At 41.1% G+C, this 20906-nt stretch overlaps 1 protein-coding gene across 1 annotated transcript in view; it reads left to right on the forward strand.

The window, feature by feature from the left end:
• The window catches only part of afdna (afadin, adherens junction formation factor a), a 184847-nt gene that overhangs the window by 76875 nt on the left and 87066 nt on the right, over window positions 1-20906 (forward strand). The window contains exons 9-12 of the mRNA XM_052012073.1: window positions 4167-4261; window positions 7690-7949; window positions 10916-10997; window positions 14564-14667. Of these exons, the coding sequence (XP_051868033.1) occupies window positions 4167-4261; window positions 7690-7949; window positions 10916-10997; window positions 14564-14667 (541 nt within the window). The remainder of the gene's footprint in view (window positions 1-4166; window positions 4262-7689; window positions 7950-10915; window positions 10998-14563; window positions 14668-20906) is intronic.

Genomic DNA, 20906 nt, shown 5'->3' on the forward strand with positions numbered 1-20906 from the left:
TTTATTCCTGATGTGCATTTAAATGTAGTACATTTAGGCCTGTATCTGCTACTGATTTTGTTGTACTTCTGTTGTTCAGCAAAATATCCTGACTTTTCACCTGTCTGTCCTTCCTACCATCTTCACTGCACACTATCTTGGACTTGTTCCTATATACCTCTTCCTCTATCCTAACATCCTGGTTTCCATCCCCCTGCCAGATTAGTTTAGATGCTGCCTGACCTGCTGAGTTCCTCCAGCACTTTGTGTATGCTCCAGATTCCAGCATCTTGTGTCATTGATATGGTTAGAGCTCAAATAGGTAGAAAAATCCAAACATTTGGATTAGTGGCCATAAGGTTCAGGATGTCTGGCTGTGAGTCCTTGGACAATGACAAGCAGGTATAAATTCAACCATCAAACCTTGGGTGCCTGTTGGATTAAAGTTACAGTATTCCATAGTGTACATTGCATGTTGCATGGTTTTTAAAAAGACGAGAAAAAATAAGTTATTTCATTTAGGTAGGAAGAATGGGAGGTCACTTATATTTGGAATGTGCAGTATAGCTTGGGTAGATGAACTAAGGCATCTTGGAATTGAAATAAACCATTTTAAAAGTTGTGCCACAGGTTGGTGAGGCCATAAAGCAAACAGTTTATTTCTGAATGGATAAAATTGAAAAGCAGGCTATATTTGTTTCATACCATGATTAGATTAGACGTGTGAACTACTACCTTTTGTAAAAAGAGTATAGAGGAACTGGAGAGAGTGCAGAGAAAACTTGCAAGGAAGATACCTGGAAATCAAGGGTATGCAAATCAGGAAAGTTTGAACAGACATTTTCCTTCCTGGAAGGCTCTAAGGAATGACCATTACGTGGAAACAGAAGAAAGATTTCCACATTTGGAGAGACCATAACTAGAAGCCAACCTTGTAAATAGACTCCAAGAAACTCAACAGAAAATGCAGAAGAAATTTCTTTGGCCAAAGAGTAATAAGAATGTGGAACTTGCAGGGAGTGGTTCAAACAGTTTGTATAGGTGCATTTAAGAGATTGAATAGGAAGGAGATAGAGAGCCTAGTGGCATGGTGTCACGACAGCATCTTTCCCTCAATGTCAGCAAAGCAAAAGAGCTAGTCAATGACTTCAGGAAGGGGGTGGTGCACATGCTCCTGTTTACATCAGTCGTGCTGAGGTTGAGGGCTTCATGTTCCTTGGAGTAAACATCACCAATAGCCTGTCCTTGTCCAACTACGTAGATACCATGGCTAAGAAAGTGCACCAATGCTTCTACTTCCTCAGGAGGCTAAAGAAATTCAGCATGTCCCCTTTGACCCCTGCCAATTTTTGTAGATGCACCATAGAAAGTATTCTTTCTGGATGCATCATGGCTTGGTATGGCAACTGCTCTGCCCAACACTGCAAGAAGCCACAGAGTTGTGGACACAGCTCAGCACATCACAAAAACCAGCCTCCCCACTGTCTACACTTCTCTCTGCCTCAGTAAAGCAGCTAACAGAATCAAAGACCCCTTCCACCCTGGACATTCTCTCTCCTCCCCCTCCTCACATTGGGCAGAAGATACAAAAGCCTGAAAGCACGTACCACCAGGCTCAAGGGACTCAAGGGATAAGATGGACTCTTGACCTCACAATCTACCCCGTCATGGCCTTGCACCTTGTCTGCCTGCACTGCACTTTGGCTGTCACTAACACTATTCTGCCTTCTGTAATTGCTTTTCCTTTGTACTACTTCGATGTACTGCTGTGACTTAATGGTCTATATGGATAACATGCAAAACAAAGTTTTTTTTGCTGTACCTCGGTACATATGACAATAATAAACCAATTTATCAATGATGAGCATGAGAAGGAAATAAGTTGTGTTGGTAGATTTAAATGAGGAAACATGAAGAGGTTCAAGTGGAGCGCAAGTGCTGGCATGGGCTGGTTGTGCTAAATTACCTATTGCATTCATGTAACAAATGCCACAATAACTTTCATCAATATCCAAGCACCTACTGGCTATGAAAGTAGCTATTCAATACCAATTTCCTATACCCGACATAAGCTTCCTTCTTTTCTGCAATCAAACCAATATTCTTTGTTAACCAAGGTTCCCTAACATGCCTTCTTTGCTTCTTACCCTTACCGTGGGATGTTAAACTCCTACTATCTTGCTTCTAAATGCCTCCCACTTATGTTGTTTTCCCCTCTTAGCAGCTGCTCCCAATCTACTCCACTGGGTCCTGTCTTAGGCTTTTGTAATCAGTCTTCCCCAGGTGAGTGTCCTGTCATCAAGGACCAATCTTCTTCCATGACTACCTTGAAGCTTACCGAACTATGGTCATAGACATTTCTATCTCTTGTCCATCCTCTTTCCCTAGATAATGGGGATTTCCTAGTATGAATCTAGGATTGCCAATGCTGCAACCACTTGCGGTCTGTCCTAATTTAAAGAAAATTGAAGTTCTGTACCAAGTCATCTGGCAGACACCCATCACATCAGTAGTTCTCTGCTGCCACTAGTGCTATAATCTATGTTCCAAAATGAACAAAAAACTTTCAGCATGCCTGAAGTCATCATCATTAGCCATATTTCTCTACAACTTAGGGGTGCATTTGGCCTATTGAATCTGTGCTGGCTCTCAGAGCAATCATGTTCCCTACTAATTTTCCTTGTGACGTATTCACCCTACATTGTTGTCAATTCTTTCTCCCACCTACTCTTGGGGTTACCTTAACTTGGCTGTTTAACTTGCCAATCTGCACATCTTTGGCACATGGGAGGAAACTGGAGCATCTCGATGAAATCCACATAGTCACACTATGTGCAAGGTGGAAACTAATTCCAGTATCATACTGTTGAATATGAGTGACAGCTGCTGTTATTACACCAGTAACCTGTTTAGTGCTGATTCATCATTGCACTTGATTTTTTTTAGTCCAAATGTTCCCAAGTATAGTCTTCTGTACTTTAGGAATCGCTGCTGTGCTGGGGACCTGGTGCGATTGGCTGCTGCAATGAATCACCCACAGCTCATAATTTTTATATGTAAATGTTTTAAGATCTTAATTTTCTCTAATTTTTGTCAATCTTTTGTCTCTACTCATTTTACTTTTAAGTGGCATGTGTGTTAGTTTCTTAATTCCATATTTTATGGGTGAAGGTTATACTTGGTTTCTAGAAAAGCCAGAGGTGTTATCTACTCATAATAAAAGTTATATTGAGGTGATGTAATGTACCAAACCTAGAAATGCAGTGGGGTCAAATCCATATTATTGATATAGCTTGAATGTACAAAACAGATGTAACATTTTTGTATCTGGTAAGCTGTTCGCATAAGAAAGTTGCTCTCCTGTATAAAATAAGTTAATTGTCAGATTTGTTTTTTGTAATTGAAAGTGCTAAACCAGATGAATGTTGCTGTAGAATCCATACAGTTTCATGTAGTTTGAGTCATTAGTAATCGGGGAATAATATATTCTTTCAATATAAGAAACAACAGTTCTCCATTTCGAGACATGAGAGACTGCAGATGCTGGAAATCTGGAGCAACAAACACAATCCTGGAGGAACTCAATGGGTCAGGCAGCATCTATGGATGGAAATGTTTACATGTAGTGCTTTTCAATCTAAATTTAGGGCAGGAACTTTGCATTGGACGTGTATTAATACTTGATTTGAAACAGTTTTGCTCTAAATAAAGCTATAGATTGGTAGCCTAAAGTTATTAGAGGTACCAACAACAAATGCTTTTGAGCAGCTTGCCAAACCCTCTTTGAATGCTACATCTGCAAACTCTGCCACTGAGAGCTTGGGAATGCCATCACTTGCAAATCCTCTCCAAATCATACACTTGGAAAATACATCACCATGTCTTCGTTGCTATTTGGCCTGAACCCTGAAATGACTAACCAACTGAATTGGAGTACTTGCATCACAAGGAGTGTAGCAGCTCAAGAATACAGCTCAACACTGCCCTCTTAAGGCCAATCAGAAATGCATAATAAATGTTGGCTGAATTAAAGTTGAAGCTGTTGAAACTTCAAAACTAGATTCCACTGTTTAATATTTTTTTCAGTCAATTCATACTGAATTGACAAAACACGCAGGTTTAAAATTTAAATAGATGAAGTAATAAACCAGATGCAGAAAGGCTAAGCTGTATATTTAATGTTACAGATGGTTCCGATTCCAGAGATAAGCCAAAACTGTACCGTTTACAACTGAACGTAACTGATGTTGGCACTGAAAAGTCAGACGAGAACTCCATACAGGTAAGAATGCATTTTCTGTACATTTCTAAATAAAAGCAGCTAAAGAAAGACCTGGGAACAGTATTTTCAAATAAGACTACATTTGGAGCTGTAGTAACTACTTTGAACTGTATAATTCTCAATGTTTGGGGGAAAAAAAATCACCTCAAAATACTTTGTGGATCAGCAAATAATATATGAATATTTATGTTCTTGAATGCCAATGTTTCAATTCCAGACACAGCAAAATTTGGGTTGATCACTAAGAACACAGAATAGAAGCAGTGTAGGTGACCCATGCCCCCATTGCAGGAGTTTGGGTAGTTCAGGAAATTCATCCTTGAGGAATTCACAAATCACTACTGAAAATTTTGGGATACGGAATTAAAAACTTGATCTTATGAAATTTTAACGGGGGGGGGGGTGGTGGGGGAAGAATAAATACAATTGATTTTTTCCCAACTCTTTCTTGATGCATTTGCAGATGATGTGGCTTTGCTTTTATGGAAAATCCTGATACAGACTGTCTCCTAGCAATGCAACAGCCCCATAATGCAGCAGTGGCCTGTAGTAGGCCTTTTGGCTCCTTGTGCCTGCTCACCCTTTGGTTAAATAATGGTTAATCTTTTACTTTAACACCACTTAGTAATACTAACTCCATATTCCTTGATTTCTTTGTATTAAAATCTGGGCATTTATCTGCATGAGTGGAATAGGTGTTCTTGTGCATGAATCACAAAATGTTATTGGGTAGGTAAAACAGTTAGGATTGCAAATAGCATAATGCCCTTCATTGCAAGAGAGTTGGAATTTAGAAATAGGAAAGTATTGTTATAATTATACAGGGTGTTGGTGAGGCCATACATGGAATACTGTGTGCAATTTTGAACACTTTTAAAGAAAAGAGTATTCCAGCATTGGAGGCAGTCAAAAAGAGTTTCACTATGCTGATTCATGGGATAAGAGGATTGTCCTGTTATAAGTGGCTAAGAAGTTGAACCTGTGTTCTTACTAGTGTAGAAGAATGAAGAATGATCTTATTGAGCTACAAGGTTCTAAGAGGAAGATGTTGAGATGTTCCCATAATGGGAGAATTTCAAATGAGGGGATATAGTTGCAAGATAAGGGGGTGGTCATTTAAAACTGGTGTCATGTTAAATTGAAGAATAGGGCATACAAAGTGTTAAGGACTGCTGGTAGGCCAGAGGATTGGGAAGTTCTTAGGATCCAACAGCAAAATACTAACAGAAAATTAATTTTGAAAATAAAATATATGTAATATCAAAACAAATTGAGAGGCATGTGGACTGGCACAGAAGAGAAAAGAAATCAGGAAGGAAAAGGAAGCATATGTAAGGTTTAGGAAGCTAAAATCAGACTGGGCTCCTGAGTGGGCTCCTAAAGATAGCAGGAAAGTGCTCAGGCAGGCAATTAGGAATGCCATGAAATGTCCTTGGCAAGCAGGATCAAGGAGAATCCCAAGGCATTTTACACTTGTATTAAGAAAAAGAGGATAACTAGGGAGAAGGGTGGTCCACTCAAGGATAAAGGAGGAAATTTATGATTGGATTCAGCACAGGTGGCTGAGGTACTAAATGAGTACTTTGCATTGGTATTTACCGAGGAGAAGGATTTGGAGGATAGTGAAAACAGGGTGGGGCATGCTAATGTGCTGGGACTTTTGAGATTAGGGAGGAGGAGGTGCTGGGTCTTGTGAAAAGCATTAAGGTGGATAATTCCCCAGGGTTGATGGTATTCCTCCCACAAAATTGAAAGAAGCAAGTGAGGAGATTGTTGGGCTTTGACAAAAATCTTTGTATCCTCACTATCAACAGGTGAGATCCCAGAGGACTGGTGAGTAGCAAATGTAGTGCCTTTGTTCAAGAAGGAAAATAGAGATAATCCAGGTAATTAATAGACCAATGAGCCTTGCATCAGTGGAAGGGAAGCTATTGGAGAGGATACTGAGGTATAGGATTTATGTGCATTTGGAAAAGCATGGCCTGATTAATGACAGTCAGCATGGCTTTATGTGGGGCAGGTTATGCCTAACGAACTTGATTGAGTTTATTGAGGAGGTGACAAAGGTGCTTGATGAGGGTAAGGCAGTGGATGTTATCTACGTGGACTTTAGTAAGGTCCCTCATAGGTTGATTCAGAGGATAAAGATGTGTGAGAACCAGGGTGAATTGCAAGTTTGGATTCAGAACTGGCTTGCCCAGAGAAGACGGTAGGGGCGGAAGGCTGTTATTCTGGCTGGAGGTTCGTGACTAGCATTGTTCTGCAAGGATCAGTGCTGGGATCTCTGCTTGTGATGTATGTCAATGATTTGGATGAAAATGTAGCAAGTGTGTGGATGATACCAAGATTGGTGGAGTTGTGCACAGTCTAAAGGACTAAAAGAATACAGTGGGATATAGATCAGTTACAGGCAAAGAAGTGGCAGATGTGGAGTGTTGCACTTTGGGAGATCAAATGAAAGGAGAAAGTATGCAGGTAATGGTAGGCCCCTTAACAGCATTGAGGCACAGAGGGATCTTGGGGTCCAGGTCCATAGTTCACTGAAAATGGCTACACAGGTAAAGTGCCTGGAATGGGTTATCGGGGGTATTAGTGGAAGCAGGCAACTTGGAGTTTTAAGAGGGTTTTAGATAGACACATGAATATGAAGGGAATGGAGGGATATGGATAGTGCACAGGAGGAGGACACTTAGTATAAATTGGCATCAAGATCGGCACAACATTGTGGGCCGAATGGCCTGTCCTGTGCTGTACTGTTCTATGTTAGAACTCGAACAGATCAGCTATGATGATGAATAATAGGACAGGCTTAAGGCTTCATATCGTGTACTCCTGGTCCTGTTCTGTGTTCTTGTGATAGGTGATGATCTACTACTGTTGTATTTCAGAAAGGCTTTTCATTGAAATTGGGAGTTGCAAAAGACAGTATTTTGTTAGAAGTCGAACATACGAAAATGAAAACTATTTTATCTGTTATGAGTGACAAATTCTATAACTGTATTGTCTTATTGCTATATATAAATTTAAACTTTTTAAAATTTTATTTACAGCGTCGTAACAGGCCCTTCTGGCCCGACGAGTCCATGCTGCCCACTTTAAACCCAAATTAACCTACCTGTACATCTTTGCAATGTGGGAGGAAACCGGAGCACCCGGAGGAAACCCACGCAGACACAGGAGAATGTACAAACTCCTTACAGCGATGGGAATCGAACCCCGATCGCTGGCACTGTAATAGCGTCGCGCTAACCGCTACGCTACCGTGTAGCGTATAGTTCTCCCTTAATGCATTTCAGAATTAAATTTTTAAAAATTCCAAAAAAATTCAAAATAAGTGACTTTACTACATTTTTAATTGTAGATTTGTCATAAAGATTTAAATTTTTTTGTGTGCGATGGTATTGATTAATATTTGCTTTGCTTTGTAGCTCTTTGGTCCAGGAATTCAGCCTCATCATTGTGATCTTACCAATATGGATGGAATAGTAACAGTCACCCCTCGCAGCTTTGATGCTGAAACCTATGTTGATGGCCAGCATATTACTGAAACTGTCATGTTGCAAAGTGGTATGAACATTCAGTTTGGGTCATCGCATGTGTTCAAGTTTGTGGATCCTAGTCAGAATCATATGGCCAAGAGACCCGTGGAAGCTGGACCTATGGTCAAGGGCCAGAAAATTAAATCTGGGTATGTTATTTTTATGTTTAGCTTGTGTGACCTGTGCTTATTGACTGGTTTTGGTGAAGCTGTTAAAATTAAATATAATCTTAAGTACTCTTAATTATACAAATTGACATTAGAATGTTAAATCTTGTAAAAAAAAAAGTATTAAGTAGCTTTGACCTGACAGTCTCCTTGCAGCATATAAAAGTATGTTTATTGACATGGAGTGTTTTTCTCTATTGCAGCCAGGTAACTATATAGATGTAGTATGTTGGCAGGCACGGTAGTGTAGCGGTTAGCGTAATGCTATTACAGCGCCAGCAACCCGGCTTCAATTCCGGCCACTGTCTGTAAGGAGTCTGTACGTTCTCCCTGTGACTGTGTGGGTTTCCTCTGGGTGCTCCGGTTTCCTCCCACATTCCAAAGATGTACGGGTTAGGAAGTTGCGGGCATGCTATGTTGGCATCGGAAGCGTGGCAACACTTGTGGGCTGCCCCCAGAACATTCTACACAAGAGATGCATTTCGTTGTATGTTTCGATGTACATGTGACTAATAAAGGTATCTTATTTTCACTTCAAATTAAAGGAGATAATTTGTTTGTAGGCCAAGTCTTCTGACTGCAAATGGTCTTCAAATTGCCACCCAGTCTTGTTGATGCTCAATTGAAGTTTGAAATGTTTGTCTTGCATCTCCGAGTATGTTACATGGCTGCTAATTACTGTGGGGCGTTGTCTGTCTGTCCTACAAATAGCCCCATCAGATTCAGCAGATGCAATTCTGATGGTAAACGGATTTTCGAAAGATTTTGTACACTCTGATCTTGGGTCTGGAGCAATTTGAGAGCTCCTTTAGAGGAAACCTATTACCTTTTAGATGTTGACTGAGCTTGTACAGAATACACTCTGAAAGAGTTAACATTCATTGGATTTGATGTGCCTGTCTTCTAATGGTTGGTATTGTGGAATGTGTCTTCATATCATGCGATACTAAGATTACAATCCAGATGGATGTAGTACAATGTGTCATGAAAGAAAAGATTTAAAACTTTTTTTATTAACTCTTTAGACTTTGAATTTGCTATTCATCATAATCTCAAACAATTTTTAAGAGTATTTCTATTCATGTCTTCTTTCTCCTTTTTGGTACAGTGACCAAAAATCAGGTTTTGAGGCATCCATGAATTTTTTTTTAAATTTTATTTACAGCGTGGTAACAGGCCCTTCTGGCCCAACGAGTCCACGCCGCCCATTTTAAACCCAAATTAACCTACCTGTACGTCTTTACAACGTGGGAAGAAACCGGAGCACCCGGAGGAAACCCACACAGACACGGGAGAACGTACAAACTCCTTGCAGACAGCGACAGGAATCGAACCCCGATCGCTGGCGCTGTAATAGCGTCACGCTAACCGCTACACTACCGTGCTGCCCCTGCTACGCTACCGTGCAGGATCCAAGGGGCATGCTGTTGCTACTACTAGGAAGTGTAAAAGTTAGTTTCTTGATGTGATTTTCTTGAAATAGACATGCTTAAATTGGCACTAGCGACATTTCTTAAAGCAGCCCAGATAATTGCTTTTGAAGCACATTCCTACAAAAGCAACACATTCACTTCCCTGCAGTTGCAAACATCTACTGTCTAAACTAAACTCAACCCCTTGCCACTATTTCCCTGGAGACTCCTCAGAATTACACTATTGTTTCACTAATTTAGTTGCATTTTGTCATTACATGTTGTGCACGTAGAATGCATGGTATCTGAAATGTGATCTACATGCATCCCCAGACCTGAATTTCATTCAGGCAGTGGTCAGTTAAAAAGGAGAATTGGGACATTTTTTTAAAAATGTTCCTTTTCTCCACACCGTTTAACTTTTTTGAAAATTTGGGTCCTTGTAATACAAATTGACAAAATGAAAACTTTTGAGGATAACGAACATAAATTGCATCTCTATTTTATGACTGGTGCACTTGATACACTTGCTGCCTGCACTACCGTGTTATGTCTTCTCTCCCATTGCATATGAATTTCCTAACTAAACTATTATAATGCACTATGTTAAAGAAAGTAGAGTGAGGTTATTGAAATATTAAGAGGGACATGCAGATATTATTGCTTGTATATTATGTGGAATGTATGGTGTATATGTACTGGTTGTTTGGCCAGACTGGTCAGTGATGACCTCTGTGCTCCATATGAGCTGCCTCAGATTCCTATTGAGTGAGAGTGTTACAATGTTGATGGTGCGGGCTTTTGGATAAGATATTAAACTAAGGCCTTATCTGTCCCTTGTAGATACAAGATGTCAAAGAGTCATAGAGCAATACAGCAAGGATACAGGCCCTTTGGCCCAATGAGTCCGTGCTGACCATGATGCCCACCCAGTTAGTCCCAATTTCCTGCATTTGGCCCATATCCCTCTAGGCCCTGCCCCTCCATGTACCTATCTAAGTGCTTCTTTAATGATACTATTGTACCTGCCTCAACCACCACCTGTGGCAGCTCGTTCCATATACTCACCATCCTCTGTATGGAAAAACTTGCCCCTCAGGTCCCTTGTAAATCTCTCCCCTCTCACCCATCTTTTTTGCTAGTAAACTATGGAATTTAGTAACCAAATCTATAACAAAGACTGCTTGTTTAAAAAAGATGGAAAATAATTTGTGTAATCCTACTTGATTTGCAGCTCGTTCCATATACTCACCATCCTCTGTATGAAAAACTTGCCCCTCGTAAATCTCTCCCCTCTCACCCATCTTTTTTGCTAGTAAACTATGGAATTTAGTAACCAAATCTATAACAAAGACTGCTTGTTTAAAAAAGATGGAAAATAATTTGTGTAATCCTACTTGATTATGTAGTTTGTTACTTCTCAGTCTTGTAGTTATTTGCCTGGAGTAAGTTCCAGTATACTGTAATTAGATAAATGTTGCAATAAAGAATTAAATTTGAAGAATGTTTCTAAATCTCAATTGCTGTGACTTATAGGCAAGGGTCCAGAAGTGTCCAGGAAACTACATTTGATATTGATGGAGATATTCACAGTGGTATAGCGTTACCGACAAGCAAGGTATTTTAACTTTTTTTGGGGAGGAATTAAAAGTAATGTTGAATGATTGAATTATAGTGAATAATGAACAGAATATTTAAAAAATTGTTCATGAAAGTTTTCCAAACAATAAGTTGGAACCAAAGTAGGCATTAAACTGAGTATGAAATAATGAATGATCTGGGATGTAACGCTGCAATACCATGTTGCCCAATATCCCTTACAGCTCTTTGTTAACAAAGTCTATTCTGTTTCACAAGCAACTTTAGCCAATGGCCGTCCTTGAAGGATATCATCAAATGTCTTTTGGAAGTTCAATCTAATGCACATTTGCTCTGATCCCTGCTTCAGTGCCAAAACAACTTTTTGTCATATCTTCACTAGCCTTCACGTTGATGAGGTCATTCCTAGCCATTTCTGATACTTCCAGCAGGATGCCACCAAAATGCTCAACATTTTCATGTTTTTGTTACCATGCAATATCTTTTGTACCTTTTGGTAATTTATTCTCTTGCTTTACACCCTTATGCAGATCTTTTGTTCTCTCCATTTTTTTTGCTTCTCATTTCTATTTATATTTCTGATGAAAGGTTGTAAAATTAGTTTTTCACTACAGATTCTGCTTTACTTAGTATTTCCAGCATTTTCTGTTTTTGATTTCTGATTATGAGCATATCCACTTGTTGGTTTTTGTCACTTTAACCTTTGATTCCAGTTGTCACAGTTTATTTGCAGATTTTGGGGTGTGGTTGGGTGCAGTGGCCTAGTGATTAGTTGTTTTTAATGGCATTATATTTTTCCAATACTAGTTTTCTAATAGAACTCCAGGGTTGATGTCTTTGGTTATCCAAGCAGTGTCCAACAATGCAACACTCACTCAAGTGCTTGAGAGCTATGGGTTGAATGCACAACTGACTGAATCCAAGATTGTCCAGATTCTGAGTCAAGGTGGATACAAAGTACTGCAAAGCAAATCCCCAGAGTTGAGCTTTGAAGAAACTGAGGAAATTTGAGCTTTTTAGTCTTAACAGGAAGTAATCTTTATGGAAGCTTGTAAGATAAATGAAAGGGATGAGTAGATTTGAAAGATTTCTTCATGAATCTTGAGAGCAGGATATGGGAACCAAGGTTATTATAAGGGTGTTGTTGGAAGACTCTTTGACTCAAGACACGTACGTGGGATGGATACAGAAAACAAAAGCCCCCAAATTGTTGAAAAGAAACCAGTAGGATCGTATACTGGGGGAATGGGTGGGGAGGGAATTCATAATCTTTTTGGAATTTGCAGCTATGGTGACCATCTTCTGTTAATTTCTGATCGTAGAAGATCCTGATTGCTGCCCTCAATCTATTTTTGATATGACCTTGATTCAATTTTCAGTGCACCACTTTCCAGCTCATTTTTAGCATAAGCCTCCAGTGTGTCCCATTAAGGATATTTTGAGAATGATATCCTTGAAAGGTTGCATGAGTAGTTGACATGTTTTGGAGAAATTTTTTCTTCCTTCCATCACAGGGTTTTGACTGAGTGGAATAAACTTGTCATTATGTTGTATTGAATTGCATCTTCACAAAGAATACAAATGTGTTAAATAAAAAAAAACAAAATTATATGGTTGGAATGTAATAAACAGTTCTGAAGCATCCTTTGCAGAGGATTTGTGCAAATAGTTTTTCAAATGATTAGAATAAAGGAACTTGATAACCCATGAAGTATGAATGAGGAATTACATTTAAATTGTGTATTGGGAAAGAGGGAGAGAGCAAACTGAGAGACAAGGTGCACTTTTTAATTGTACAAAAATGAATTTATTCATGAAGTTGTAATCATAAACCATAATTGCAAAATTAAGTCTTCAAGACTGAAGGTTGTGTGATATTAATTAATGACTTTATTGCCTTTCTTATGCCTATACACACCATCCTAACTATAGATTGACCTGGATTTTTCTGAATGGGGCTGTCCCCCTGCACTCCCATTTCCCCAAATTTGCCATCATGTGATTTGGAAGGCTGATCTTGCTAGGTCATATAGTTCTGGAGTTGCTCAGTAAGCCAGGATGTCGAACAATGCAACTGTGTCATGGGAGCAATTCAAAGCAACCACCTTTGCTGTCTGTCATTGTTTTCCATACCTCTAAGTATTCTTAACATGAAGTATTTAAAACAAAAAAAAATCAATCAGTACTTCAATTACAAAAACATTTAAACTAAATCATACACTAATGAATTAAAACAGGCAAGTTACCTTGCTCTTTCTTCCCCATAGCTCTTCAATCTTTAAGTACATGGGCTTGTGGATCATGTACCAAGTCTTGCTTGACACACAATCTAAGAGCAGTTGCCTAGTGTAAAAGTTAGAGATTTACTTCAAATTCTTGTTCCACAATTAGAATGTATGTGGAGTACAGTCGAAGTTTTCTACAGAGCTCGGGCAGTAAGTTAGTTTGGCATTTTGTTGGTGCCTGGTAGCTTACCGTCACTTGCATTCAAAGTCTTGGAGTTTTATATGCAGTCACTTCAAAGCATGTTTAGTAACACAAGTAACACTCTGACCAATTTTAGTGCCAATCTGTTGGTGAGATTATGTGGTAGTCTTTGGACTTGGACTGCGTTTTGTGCATCAAATTGTGCATATGTCAAGTTACTATGCAATCTACTCAAGAATGAGGAGTTTTGTGGGCCTCACCATTATTTCAGGCCATTCTATTTGCCTGGCAAGTGTGAGCTGTTGCACTTTGGAATGTGAAATGTAAATAGCAGGACCCTTGGGACCACTGATGTACAGAGGGATCTTGGGGTACAAGTCTATAGCTCCCTGAAAGTGGAAACACAAGTAGATAGGGTGCTAAAGAAGGCTTATGGCACGCTTGCCTTTATTGCTCAGGACATTGAGTATAAAAGTTGACAAGTCATGCTGCAGCTGTATAAATCTTTGATTAGGCCATGTTTGGAGTATTGTCCTGTTCTGTTCACTACACTATAGGAAGAATGTGGAGGCTTTGGAGGGGGTGCAAAAGAGGTTCATTGGGATGTTGCCTGATTGGAGTGTATTAGCTATAAGGAAAAGTTGGACAAACTAGGATTGCTCGCTTTCGAGCACTGAGGGCTGCGGGGTGACCTGATAAAAGTGTATAAATTTATGAGAGGCATATTGGGGTTGATAATGAAGTCTTTTTCTTAGGGTGGAAATGTCAAATACTAGATGACGTAGGTTTAAGGTGAGTGAAATTTAAAAGAGATTTGCATGCAAGTATTTTTTTAAGAGTGGTAGGTACCTGGAATGTGCTGACCAGGGAAGGTGGTGGTAACAGATATGATAACCATGTTTAAGAGGCATTTAGACAGGCGCAGGGAATGGAGGGCTATAGACCATGTGCAGGCAGATGGGATTTGTTTAAATTGGCATCATGGTCAGCAGAGATGTCATAGGCCGAAAAACCAGTTCCAGTGCTGTATTGTTCTATGTTCTATAACGAGATTCTTTCAAAGATTTTGGAATATATAGAGTACTGTACCCTTGCAATTTTCTAACCTGTATTCTTTTTCTTCAAACCCTTACATTGCAAATGTTTTGTTTTCCTTAGAGTTCAGATAGATTGGATAGTGATACCACTACTTCAAGTGATCGCAATGTGGTGAAACCAATAATCAGAGTGGAGCAACAAGACAGCTACAAGCAGGAGATGAGGCAAGCAGTCTTTATAATCATTCAAATTTCTGTTTTACTTGCTGCATTTTAAGATTTTGCAGAATCTTTGGCCACATTCAATGTCTTGTGGTTACTAGAACATTGTTTACTTTCGTGCAAATGATTCTGCACATGATTCTCCCTAATATGGAGATATTTGAAGTTCTATCAAACAGCAAAATCTAATTGAAATAACTCTAGCAGTTTAACATAACTTCTAAGTTTGACTAGTTCTGATTGAGGTCTGCTCTTCAGCAATACTCCACTGCCTGCCAAAGTAGTTCTTCAGGCTGAAGGATGATTGACTTAAACTCCAGTTTTGTGAGCTCTGAGTTAGCTAATGAGGCCAATGTGGGAACTGTACAGTTGTGGGGCAACACTGGTTTTGGAAATGGGGTAGGTGAGTAGTTGGTATAGTCCTCTGCTCTTTCCACCACTTAGGCCCCTGATGCATGGATTGAGATTCTCAATAGCATCCAAGGTGCTCCTCCTTCACTTTGAGCAGTCATGGCCAGAGATTCCCAGGATTGACAGTGATGTTGTATTTCTTCAAAGAAGCTTTGAGTACACAATTGAATCTTTTCCTCTGTCCAACTGGTAATGCTATGACAGAGCTCGGGATAGTGTGTCTTTTTGGGCATGTGAATCCTGTGGTCTGGTTAATATAGCTGTGTAGCCAAGGCCTAATTATTGAGTAATACTCGCCTGAGAGAGAATACTGACATTGGTTTGCCTGACCTTCTGAGGAACTTGGAGGATCTTACAGAGACAGCATTGGTGCTATTTTGCCAGTGCCTTGAGGTGCCTGCTTATGGATGGTCCAGGTCTCAGAATCACACAGAAGGACAGGGATCATTGTTGCCTTGTAGACCACGAGTTTTGTGCAAGGTCTGACCTTTAAGTACCATTTTCCTCAGTTGACTGAAGTCTGTGCTAGAGGCATTGGTGAGTTTCATTATTAATGTCTGCCTTCATGGAAATCTAGTCCCTTGGATATAGAAACTGGTTCACATTTTGCTGTGAATCTTAATGCTGGAGGGCAGTGTGGAGCAATGGGGACAGAATGGTAGAAGAACTTTGTCTTGCCAGTTTTGAATGAAGCACAAGAGGATGAGCATTACAATGAAGGGGTGGTTGATGTGTTAGAACTTGGCCAGAGTTTGCAAGCATTATCTACATTCTGCAGCTTGATATCTAAGGTTCAGGAAACCTTAGTTCTGGAGTCCAGGTGACATAGATTGTGAAGGACAAAATAGTTCTGCAGACAACTGAAGGCAGATTTCTAGCAGAAAACTGGCCAAAAGAGCAGCTGGTGGGGGAGAAAGAATACAAGCTGGCCAGCAACTCCTTGACAGCCATAACATGCACAGTTTCTTCAGCAATGCTGTCGACATGTGAGGCCCAAACACCTGAGGCACTACCCCTTAGAGGCAAGAGCAAACATGAACTTGTGGTGCAATTCGCCTATCGCTAAAACAGGTCTACAGCGAATGCCATCTCCCTGGCCCTACACTCAGCTCTGGAGCATCTAGACAGTAAAGACACTTGTGTTAGACTGTTTATTGACTACAGCTCTGCCTTCAATACAATAATCCCAAGCAAACTTGTCACCATACTCTGATACCTAGGACTCAACACCTCCCTCTGTAACTGGATCCTTGACTTTCTAATCAACAGACTGCAATCAGTGAGGATAGGCAGCAATACCTCCGGCACGATTATTCACAACACTGTTGCCCCACAATGCTGAGTCCTCAGCCCTCTACTCTACTCCCTATACACTCATGACTGTGTGGCCAGATTCTGCTGTAACTCCATCTACAAGTTTGCAGATGATACCAGCATTGTAGGCCGTATCTCAAACAGCAATGAGTCGGAGTACAGGAAGGAGATAGAGAGCTTAGTGGAATGGTGTCATGACAACCTTTCCCTCAATGTCAACAAAACAAAAGAGCTGGTCATTGACTTCAGGAAAGGGGGCAGTGTGCATGCACCTGTCTAGGTCAATGGTGCTGAGGTCGAGAGGGTTGAGAGCTTCAAGTTCCTGGGAGTGAACATCACCAACAGCCTGTGCTGGTCAAATCACGTAGATGCCACGGCCAAGAAAACTCACCAGTGCCTCTACTTGCTCAGGAGGCTAAAAAATTCGGTTTGTCCCCTTTGACTCTCACCAACTTCTATCGATGCACCATAGAAAGCACCCTATCTGGATGTATCACGGCTTAGTACGGCAACTGCTCTGCCCAGGACTGCAAGAAACTGCAGAGAGTTGTGGACACAGCCCAGCGCATCACTGACACTGGCCTCCCCACCTTGGACTCTTGTCTTTACCTCTCACTGTCTTGGTGAAGCAGCCTGCATAATCAAAGACCCCACCCGCCTGGGTCATTCTCTCTTCTCTCCTCTTCCATCGGGTAGAAGATACAGGAGCCTGGGGGCATGTACCACCAGACTTAAGGACAGCTTCTACCCTACTGTGATATGATTATTGAACAGTTCCCTTATACAATGAGATGGACTATGACCTCACGATATATCTTGTTGTGACCTTGCACCTTATTGCACTGCACTTTCTCTGTAGCTGTGACACTTTACTCTGTACTGTTATTGTTTTTACCTGTACTACCTCAATGCACTCTGTACTAACACAATGTAACTGCACTGTGTAATGAATTGACCTGTATGATCGGTTTGCAAGACAAGTTTTTCACTGTACCTTGGTACAAGTGACAATAATATACCAATACCCACTGGAAGGAACACTTTGAAGATCACTTTCACGACCCTGTTCTTGACGTGAGCGCCTTTGACTCCATCCCACAGCAGCCTACTTGGTTGAGACCTGCTGCCATTCCTGGCCAACAAAAAGTTAAAAAGGTCATATATCAACAAAGTCATAAGACTTCAGGAGCAGATGGTATCTCTGCTGAAGCTCTAAAGCTCAGAAGTGAAGAGCTTTGATCATGAATCCACAATCTCATCATCCACATCTAGATAGAGAAGGAAACACCAGGAACCTCAGATGCTGTAATCATAACCATCTTAGAGGGCAAATCTGATGGTGGCAACTACAAAGGGGACTTCTTGCTGCCTGCCCCAGGGGAAAATAATCACCGGGATCCTCCTCCTCCATCTCCTCCCTGTGGGTGGGCACCTGCTCTCTGAATCACAATTTGGATTTTGATCATCTTGAGGCATACATCTAGGAAAAAAAAATGCAAGGATCAGGGCCTTTTCTGACCTCACTATAGTTTTTGACACCATTCACCAGGAGGTATGGTGGAATACTCTTTAAATTTGCTGTCTATAGAAATTCTTCGGTCTCTCAAAGACAGAGCCAATATTAGTGAAGATTGGTGTTGAACTGGGCTGCATCATTTGCTCAAAATGTTTTTTAATCTTTCCTGCTGCAATGCTGTACCTCACCTCCAATAAACAGCCTATGGGAGTGGAGCTAATGTTTAGAATTGGTGGAAAATCATTCTTCCTCTGGCGACACTACAGAAGCAAGATCTTCCAGGCCTCACTGGTCGAACTACATTATGCAGATGGTGCCTGAGTTTGAGTGAACTTAAAGGCCAAACTCCAGGCCCTTGCCAGTTTGTTCACTGGAGCACTTCAGAGGATGGGCCCCGCACTTAATATTCAAAGGTCCTCTATCAACCTGCCCTGCTTAGAACACTGTCTTTTGACTATAAAAGTTCACCTTGGGAAATGTGAACCATTTCCCGTGTCTCGGAAACCATCTCTTAGCAAAGGCAGACGTCGATAATGAAATTCACATATGACTTTATTATGCCAGCACAATCTTTGTTCAGTTGAGAAGTGTTTGAAGATCAAGACCTCAGACTTGTTACAAAAGTCATGGTTTCCTTGGCAGCAGTGATTCCTGCCCCTCCTCTAGGCTTCAGAGGTGTGTATTACCTACAGTAGGCATCAGAAGGCACTGGAAAGAGACTCACCTCTATCAGACACCACCTGCTCTGTTTGTGGAAGAGTTTGTGATGGTCACATTCAGTTCACAAACCACAAAACCAGGGTATTCCTCTATGCTGTTACTGCCTTGTAGAACTGGAAAGTAGAAAATCTGATGTATGTCTGTATGCTACACTAGCAGTGTTGAAGTTTAATGCTCATCATATCAGTTGGCTTCAAACTTTGTCTGTAATGTATGCCGTTCCAATTATTGGTGTTTTATTTGTACAGCTGAAAAGAATGCAAATTATGTTTTAACTGTTCCGAATTTGAGCATTGTAGATGACTTGTGGCTTCAATTCCTAAAACTTCATTGATTAGGAGTGTCATGTTTTGGCACAAGTCTTAATACCATAGAACAATACAGGCCCTTCGGCCCACCATGTTGTGCCGACCTTTAAACCAGGCCTAAGACTATCTAACCCCTTCCTCCCACATATCCCCATTTTAAATTCCTCCCTATGCTTATTTAACAATCTCTTGAACTCGACCAACGTACCTGCCTCCACCACTACCCCAGGCAGCGCATTCCATGCACCAACCATTCTCTGGGTGAAAAACCTCCCTCTGATATCTCCCTTGAACTTCCCACCCATTACCTTAAAGCCATGCCCTCTTGTATTGAGCATTGGTGCTCTGGGAAAGAGGCGTTGGCTGTCTACTCTATCTATTCCTCTTAATATTTTGTATACCTCTATCATGACTCTCCTCATCCTCCTCCTCCTCCAAAGAGTAAAGCCCTAACTCCCTTAGTCTCTCCTCATAATCCATACCCTCCAAACCAGGCAGCATCCTGGTAAATCTCCTCTGCACCCTTTCCAGTGCTTCCACATCCTTCCTATAATGAGGCGACCAGAACTGGACACAGTACTCCAAGTTTGGTCTAACCAGAGTTTTGTAGAGCTGCATCAGTACTTCACGGCTCTTAAACCAAATCCCACGATTTATGAAAGCTAACATCCCATAAGCTTTATTAACTACCCTATCCACCTGTGAGGCAACTTTCAGTGATTTGTGGATATAAACCCCCAGATCTCTCTGTTCCACCACATTACCCAGAATCCTGCCATTAACCTTGTACTCTGCCTTGGAGTTAGTCCTTCCAAAGTGTACTACCTCGCACTTCTCCAGATTAAGCTCCATCTGCCACTTCTTAGCCCAGCTCTGCATCCTATCAATATCCCTCTGCAATCTTCAACAGTCCTCCACACTATCCACAACACCACCGATCTTTGTGTCGTCTGCAAACTTGCTAACCCACCCTTCTACCCCTCATCCAAGTCATTAATAAATATCACAAAGTAGAGGTCCCAGAACCGATCCTTGTGGGACACCGCTAGTCACCGCCCTCCAATCTGAATGCACTCCCTCCACCACAACCATCTGCTTTCTACAGGTAAACCAATTCTGAATCCACATGGCCAAACCTTCCTGGATCCCATGCCCTCGGACCTTCTGAAGAAGCCTACCATGTGGAACCTTGTCAAATGCCTTACTAAGATCCATGTAGACCACATCTACTGCACTACCCTCATCATTCTTCCTGGTCACGTCCTCAAAGAACCCTATCAGTCCTGTGAGACGTGATCTTCCCTTCACAAAGCCATGCTGGCTGTCCCTGATCAGACCATGATTCTCTAAATGCTCATAGATCCTATCTCTAAGAATCCTTTCCAACAGCTTGCCACCACAGATGCAAGGCTCACTGGTCTGTAATTCCTTGGACTATCCCTGCCACTTTTTTGAATAAGGGGACAACATTTGCCACCCTCCAATCCTCTGGTACCATTCCCGTGGATAACGAGGACTCAAAGATCCTAGCCAACGGTTCAGCAATCTCCTCCCTTGCCTTGCGGAGCATCCTGGGGAATATTCCGTCAGGCCCCGGGTACTTATCTGTCCTAATATTTTCTAACAACTCCAACACATACTCTCTCTCTTGATATCTACGTGCTCTAGAACATTATCCTTACCAACACTGTCCTCAGCGTCATCAAGGCCCCTCTCTTTGGTGAATACTGAAGAGAAATATTCATTGAGAACCTCACCCACTTCCACAGTTTCCAGGCACATCTTCCCACCTTTGTCTCTAATTGGTCCTACCTTTACTCTCGTCATCCTTCTGCTCTTCACGTACGTGAATAAAGCCTTGGGATTCTCCTTAACCCTACTCGCCAAGGCCTTTTCATGTCCCATTCTTGCTCTCCTCAGCCCCTTAAGTTCCTTCCTTGCTTTACCCTATATTCTTCATGAGCCCTACCTGA

This window comes from Pristis pectinata, chromosome 3 (genome assembly GCF_009764475.1).
Source record: "Pristis pectinata isolate sPriPec2 chromosome 3, sPriPec2.1.pri, whole genome shotgun sequence".
In the NCBI taxonomy this organism is placed as follows: Eukaryota; Metazoa; Chordata; class Chondrichthyes; order Rhinopristiformes; family Pristidae; genus Pristis; species Pristis pectinata.